Here is an 8,255-nt window from a genome sequence, read left to right as displayed (position 1 = left end):
TAGGTATAAAAGTGATTTGATCTACCAATAATATTTGAAAATTTCTTATCATTTGATAAGTCTCTCTCCCTAAATATATTGACTTATGAATCATGACCTTATCTTTCACACTTAAGAATATTTTCTCCGAACTTATTGTCTAAAATTAGAGGGAAAGTATTTTTGTAACGATCAATAATGTTATTTGTACACATTTTTTTATAATATTTATGTATTAATATATTAACAAAATGGAGGATTCACTCGTAGTCACACCTTTTAGGGAATAATACTAAACAATTGAAAGAGAGAGACACTGACATATACGATTGTGTATACAGCCAAAGAGGGAATAAATTAAAGAAATATTATATTACAAGGAATACAAGTAAAAAAAGAGGAAAGATCACATAATATTCTTAAATGTTATATATAAGGATTGTCATTTACTAGAATATATATATATGTATATTGTAGATATTGTACTACTTAAATGATGACAACTAGAGCCTTATATTTTAATATATTTAATAATTATTTTTAGTAATTAATTATTAATAAATTAATAAAATAAATAATGGGTCACCTAAATTTAAAACATCCACTAAATAGGGTTATTATGAAGAAAAAAAAGAAAGCCCTTTTTCGCCTCTCTCCTTTAAATGCCCTCTCAATAAATAAATAAACAGACAGACAGACAGAGAGACAGACAGTGGTTTGCTTAAAAAACTTTAAAGCTGATGTAATCCATATATCTGCCACAGCCACCACCACCACCATAAAACGCGTCCCTCGCATTCACTTCTATCTTCCATCAGACCAAGCACCCCCACTCTCTCTCTCTCAACCATCGGAAATGGCGGAAAACGCCGCCTTCTCCTTCTTGCTTACTCACATTCTCCTCGTTTCCGCCCTCTTTTTCCGGCATAGCTTTGCTGCTTCGCGTAGCGTCGACTGGCCGTTCACCACCACCGTCTTCGATGTCTCCGCTTCCATCCAGGGAACTCGCCAAGTCCTCTCCTTCGACCCACAATCCTTCCAAGAAGTTCCCACCATTACCCAAACTACTACTACTACTACTTCTTCCTTCTCGGTGTCGGTGCATCCCCGTTCAGCTCTGCACAGGCCTACACACAAGGACTACAAGGCCTTGACGCTTTCCCGACTCGCCCGCGACTCGGCCCGACTCAATTTCATCCGGCTGAACATCGAGTTCGCCATCAATGGGTTTAACACTTCTCATCTCCGGCCCGAAAAAACGACCACGGTTTTCCGGCCGGAGGACTTCCAGTCGCCGCTCACCTCTGGCGTCAGGATGGGCAGTGGCGAGTACTTCTCCCGGCTGGGGGTCGGCCGGCCGGCCAAGGATTACTACATGGTCGTCGACACCGGCAGCGACGTCAGCTGGCTCCAGTGCCTCGCCTGCACGGATTGCTACCAACAGTCCGACCCGATATTCGACCCGTCCAAATCCTCCAGCTACCGGTCTCTCCCCTGCGGGTCGCCCGAGTGCCAGGCGCTCCAGGACAAGGCCTGCCGCGCCGGCCAGTGCCTCTACGAGGTGTCCTACGGCGACGGCTCCTTCACTGTCGGCAACTTCGCCACCGAAACCCTGACGTTCGGGAGCTCCGGGTCGGCCAACAACGTCGCGATCGGGTGCGGGCATGACAACGAAGGGCTCTTCGTCGCCTCGGCCGGGTTACTCGGACTCGGCGGCGGCCCGCTCTCGCTGACGTCCCAGCTCAAGGCGACGTCCTTCTCGTACTGCCTCGTCGACCGGGACTCCTCCGCGTCGTCCACTCTGGAGTTCAACGCCGCCCTACCCGGAGGCTCTGTTACCGCCCAGCTGCTCCGGAACCCTCGGGTCCGGACCTACCGCTACGTGGACTTCACCGGAATCAGCGTCGGCGGCCACTCCCTAAACCTCCCCGAATCCCTCTTCGCGGTGGACGAGGCTGGCCACGGCGGCGTGATCGTGGACTCGGGAACCGCAGTGACTCGACTGAACTCACAAGCCTACGACTCGCTGCGCGACGCGTTCCGGTCGATGACTCAGCACCTGCCGCGCTCCGGAGGCATCTCGATCTTCGACACGTGCTACGACCTGTCGGCCTACAGAAAGGTGGCCATCCCGGAGGTGGCGTTCTTATTTCCCGGCGGGAAGAAGCTGGCATTGCCGGCGAAGAACACGATTGTGCCGGTGGACGAGAGTGGGACGGTGTGTTTGGCGTTCGCGGCGACGGATTTTCCGATTTCGATTATCGGAAACGTGCAGCAGCAGGGGACACGTGTCAGCTACGATATGGCCAACTCAGTGATCGGGTTCGCTCCCCATAATTGCTGAAAAAGTGGATGTCTGAAAATCTAAATAATAGGATTTGTGGGTGTGTGTAATTTTACTCTTTTTGCCCTCTTTATAAAATTGTGAAATCAAATGAAGCAATAGCAGCAGCAGGACAGGACAGGACAGATAGGGGGTTTGCGTTGTAATACTTGATATTTATGAGGGGTATAGTTGGAAATGAATGAAAGGTGGGGCCTATCTATTAATAACAAGGAGTCAACCGGGTCATGGTCCTGCCTTTGGGCAGGTTTGAACTCATAAATGGGTGGGTTGAAATTGAATGTGAACCCCCCCACCCCCACTAACGGTACCACCTATTACATTAGCAACTTCTTATCATCAGTATACATTTAGTACTGTCACAAGTAATTGCTTCGGAAATGTAAACTCCACCACAAATATTACTCCTTTTCTTTGCTTGGCTTTTAAAACTTAAATTCCATATAATCTTTTAACAAAAAAAAATAATAATAATAATTTTAACATTATTAATATTTTTCTTCATATAATTTTACATTTAAAGAATAATTTATTATAAATAGAAAATATGGATAACATACGAAATAAAAAATAAAAATAATAATATTTTTTTAAAAAAATAAAAAATGAAAAGGTATGGAAAAATCATGCAAGTAAAAAAATATTAATATAAAGATTATAAAAATAATTATTTAATTAAATATAAATATAAATATAAATTTCATTTTCATTCTAACCAACTAAAGGCTAATTGTTTGGGAAAAGGAGGTGGGGATAGGGATGGAGATGGAGAAGTTAATTATTCATTCTAACCAACAGAGTTCACGTGCATGAATGAAGCCAGTGGCTGTGGGAAAGCAACAGCAAGCAAGTAGGAATCTAGTCTAGTCTAGAGAAGAAAAACAATAATATCATAAGATTTTAAATACAACTAAAAATATACTTTAATGTATATAAATATTTATTTAGAATAACATAATTATTATATTTTATAGTCATATTTTTTTATAAATAAAATACATATATGTATTTATTTCAAAATAATTTTATTTATTAATTTTAAAAATATTAAATAATATAATTTTTTAAATATTAAATCCATAATTTGTTATCATTCATCCATAATTAAAATTTTAAATATTAATTTATATTATAATGTGAATTTCAAATTTACAATTGAGGTTATAGTATTAAATCACAAGTCAATTTCAATTTTATAAAACTCTAAATCCAACTTGTACGTTCGGTGGATTGAGTTCCCATCCTTTCCCAATTCTCATCCACATGTCTTGGATGAATCCAATCCAACCACAGCATCAACATATATATATGACTCCAATCAAGTCATCTTCTTCCTTCTTCATGGCTAGCAGCAGCACCTATATATTGCTCTCCCAAATTATGGCTTTAATATATAAATTATCAATTTTGTTATATTACTCGCATCGAATAACATTAACATATGTTTGATACGGACAAACTAGAAAGGGATATATGGACCCATAGAAAGTGGGACCCACTCCCGGCTATCTCGCGTCGGGCGAGTGCTGTATAAACCAAATTGGTCAATTAGTGCCAACAAAAGGTTAAAAGGTTGTCTTTTAGGCCATCTTCAACCTATCTTCCTATTTCACTCTCTATAATATTATAAATAAATCACTTTCTATTTTTAACTTATCTTGAAGGCCATTTTCAACCTACCTTCCTATTTCACTCTGTAATATTATAAATAAATCATTTTCTATTTTTAACTTATCTAAAAAACTGTGAGTGCTCTAACTCAAACTCTCTATTTTATTTATTTATTTTATAAACTTCAATTTTATTTATTTTATTTTATTTATAATTTTAACACATACACAAAATTAATAATTAAATACACAAATTAATAACTAAATATACAAAATAATTGGATACACACATAAATAAAATTAATAATTAATTAAATACACAAAATAATCAAAGATCCATATATACAAAATCAATAATTAAATACACAAACCAATAAATAAATACACAAAAAAATTTCCTTCCACATAAATTCTCCAAACAATTTCTGATACTCGTTCAAATATATACATACACAAATCGATCTAGTTCTTGTTCAGGTTGGAGAAGACGACCTGCTTCTCGTCACTAAAACTAGATCTGGCCGTCGTTCTGCTCGTCGTCGTTGCTAGTCGTCGCCAGTAACTGCTATTGTTCCTCGCCACTGTAATTGGTAGCCATTGCTACTCCTCATTGCTATCGTCACTGCCATTCATCATTGGTGTATTCTTCAAATTTCAGAGTTACAAGAGAGAGCCGATGGATAAATAGAGTTGAGGAGCAAATTTTTACTCCTCAACTGTAGAGAGTCATTTGAAGCTCCATAAAAATTTGAAGAGAAAATTGCTAAATAGGGAGGTCCGTTGAAAATGATTTTCAACGATTTTCTCTTCAAATTTTGGTTTAGCTAGGATTTGGCCATTGCATTGGAGATGGCCTTATATATATATATATATAATAGTTACGCAGGATATTTCTAGGTTGGAGTAAACATGAGATCCAATTAATAAACTATCATGATTGAGCGTAGTTATTTTTAGTTTTACTTTTATGTTTTAGAACTCATTCATATCCGATGGTCTACAAATATCATCATCCAACCAAACTAATAGAAAGTGCATTTCCTAAGAATTGTCTTTCTTTTCTAACTTTTGTTTGGTCAAGTTTAATAGAATTTTATAAACTTTAGAACTAAAACTTAAATGGTTAAATTTATATTTTTATTTATATACTTTTATTTTTTTTATAACTACTCAAATTTTTCGTTATTTCAATTACATTTTTATATTTATATTTTTAACTCAATATAATCCCTACATTTTAATATTTTTTTTTCACGTAATCACTTAAATTTTTTATTATTTCAATTACACTAGTGTACCTATATTTTCAAATTAATTTAATCTCTATACTTTAATTTTTTTTTTTCATGTGATAATTCAAACTTTTAGTTGTTTCGATTATATTCTTATATTTGTATTTTCGAGTCAATTTGATCTCGGTATTTTGACGTGTAAAAAAAAAAGTTAAATTGATTCATTTAAAAAATACAAGTACAAGAATGTAATTAAAATAACAAAAAAATTAAATTATCACACAAAAAAAAGTCAAAACACAAGAATTAAATTGACTCGAAAATATAAATTTATAAATATAATTAAAATAATTAAAAGTTCTAGTGAATACAAAAAAAAAAAATATAAGAACAAAAATACGATTTAGTCAAAACTTAATCTGATACAACTTGACTTTAATTGGGATGGGCTAATTCAGATTTTCTTAATAAGGTAATCAATATTTTTAACCCAGAATTCTAATGATTATTAATTCAAGTTGAAATTTATATAAAACTCAAAAAGTAACCTAACCCGTGATTGCTTCAATTATTTGAGTGAGTTAAATTCATCTCTCCTTAAACAAAAATTTCATTCCATTACCAACTCTTAGTTGGCAAGAAAAGGAAGATAATTGGTCCATTGACTTAAGATTAAAGTTAGTTAAATAAACTTAGGTTCCTGAGTACAGATCAAATAAAAGTTCTGATATGATTGTCAGCATTAACATTTTGCCAAAAAAGCTAGACAAGATGTTGGAACCAAACGAGTCTCTCAAAAATCCATTTTAAAAGAGAGGTCTCCTCACATCCAAAATCGGGGTGTAACCAAAATAAGGGGTAGAAGAAGACTGAAGGGCAACTGTTGAGGATTCGGAAGCCTTTAGCCATTGTTGTTATGAATTCTGAAGAAATTTTGTAAGAGGCATACCCAAAATGAGTCTTTAATGCTTTAAGTTGATTACATTGATATTGAAAGAGAGAATATGTGGGTGAAAAGAGGATACAGAAGAGAGAAGGTTAAGGTTGCCAAACTGTCTGGCTTCTGGGTATGTATCTTGATGCCTACTTGGTTTCTGATATTCGAGGCAAATAAATGATGTTTCGCCTATAATCCGTTGTGTATCATAGATTACACGAGATGATTTTTCCTTGGTCATGGCCGTTGTCATTTTTGGCCCTTGACTTGGGTCTTTGGGTCTCTTCTTGCACATTAGTGCTACAGTGCCTTACCACTTGAAAAGAAATCTTAAGTGTCAACAATCAAATTACATGAACATCCAATAAATAATTTAATGAAAGGAAAGCAGTTTACTGTTATCAATCATGTCATGATTCATGACGAGTTCATTTTCAAACAGTCACGGAGTCTTATCTACAATTGATTTGTTATATAGTAGAACCGTCGCATTTTTTGATGTTATCTTCGTGGGGAACTACTGTTGTCGCACGTCACGAAATAACAATCGAGTGTTCCGAGCCACTATCATTGTCACTTGCTGATCCCACTGAAGAGAAGCTAACACATGCCTCTAGGCCAATCAGTTATACAATGAAAACGAATCAAATAAGACAACTAGTATTATTTCTTCTTGAACCCTTCTATTATCTCTGTGTCATAGAAGACATTGAGTCTCCCATTGTACCTCTATAATAGTGGCTTCCATCTCTCATCTCTCCTATTTAATGGCTGTTTATTTTGGTTTGGAGGGTCGTTAGAACAGTTGACATGATAGGTAAATCTCTGGTTATAGCAACATCTCCCTCTGGACTTCACCATCCCGGGCAAAGTTAGACCCACAATCATATAATTAGACTTTTCAAAATGAGCATACTTAGAAAACTGTAGGAAGCAGTGTCTTTTGGGGTGGGTCCAAGCTCCTCGTATCTTTTTGTCACCCACAATCTTCAACCCGTGTTATGTATACAGTTCAGTAAAATAAATAAGTACAGCGGCTATTGGTATTGGGCATTGATTCTGAACAATACTATAAACAAGGAATCTAGAAAAAGCACGAAACAAGACAATTCCATCTCTATCTTCATACAGCTCCTTGACAAGGGAAAAATAAAAGGAGGAAGATGACAATCCAATCCATCTAACTGGGTCCTAATATAATTAAGGTCACCCATCGTCATTTTGCAATAATCTCACGGGGCTGGTTTAATGGAGGGCATGTTTGGTAGCTTGGATAATCAGCTAATTAATAGCACCTTCGCTGTCAAAATACCATTTGGCTTGTGTTACATCACTCACTATCTTGTCTCAGCTTCAAAAAACAAATAAATAAAAAGGAGCAAACTTAGATTGCTTTAACATAAGTTATTTCCTTTAATCTGTTGAGTAAGTTACCTGATTTTTCCTAAAATCCTACTCTGAATTTTTCTTACTTTCTTTTCCATTTTTTTTTTAGCTTGGCTTCTCCTCCTCCCAGTGGCCGTCATGCCCTCTCATTATCACTGGGCATTCTCACACCTAATTTAGAATCTATATCATTATATACATATATACATATATGTATATATAAAAAATATATACCACAACAATGGCACTCCCCTCTTCACCTCTATAACTAATAATTCATTAACAATGTTAGCATGCCACATCCACACCCATTTTGCAATATGAATACACACATATATTGCAGATTTAATGTTTTGGATTGCATTTTTATGTTTTAGGCAGTCATCATAGCTAATTTAATTGGTTTGATTTTTTTACTGTTACAAAAACTTAAAAAAGTAAGGAAGGCCAAACTAATTTTTAAAAGGCAAAAGATTTTCTTCCACTTTTTAAAAGATCCATAAAATGTTGGCATAGTATATATATATAGAGAGAGAGACAGAGAGAGACAGAGAGACAGAGACAGAGAGAGAGAGAGTTTATTTCTCTGATATGTTGCTATCACCTAGTTGTTGTACAGTTTTGTGTGTTATCAACCTTTTTTCGTATTAAGTATAGAGTTTTATATGAGCTGAGCTATTAAGCTTTTCATCCAAAGGAAAAGGATTGAGACCCCCTACTTGATTACTCCAGCTTACAAGTTACAACTAATGTGCATAAATGGCTGG

At 36.1% G+C, this 8,255-nt stretch overlaps 1 protein-coding gene across 1 annotated transcript; it reads left to right on the top strand.

Moving 5' to 3' along the window:
- Positions 1-700: 700 nt before the first annotated feature.
- LOC127793188 (protein ASPARTIC PROTEASE IN GUARD CELL 1) lies at positions 701-2,535 on the top strand. The gene has a single exon (XM_052323983.1). It carries the CDS (start codon positions 836-838, stop codon positions 2,321-2,323), a length of 1,488 nt encoding a protein of 495 aa, XP_052179943.1. The 5' UTR covers positions 701-835; the 3' UTR covers positions 2,324-2,535.
- Positions 2,536-8,255: the final 5,720 nt, after the last annotated feature.

The sequence above is a fragment of the Diospyros lotus genome, unplaced genomic scaffold (assembly GCF_014633365.1).
Source record: "Diospyros lotus cultivar Yz01 unplaced genomic scaffold, ASM1463336v1 superscaf1, whole genome shotgun sequence".
Classification (NCBI taxonomy): Eukaryota; Viridiplantae; Streptophyta; class Magnoliopsida; order Ericales; family Ebenaceae; genus Diospyros; species Diospyros lotus.
This window is presented reverse-complemented; position numbering and strand designations above follow the sequence as displayed.

What these genes read in the sequence shown, in the direction of transcription:
- LOC127793188 (XM_052323983.1), top strand. Translation starts at nt 836, where the DNA reads ATGGCGGAAAACGCCGCCTTCTCCTTCTTGCTTACTCACATTCTCCTC.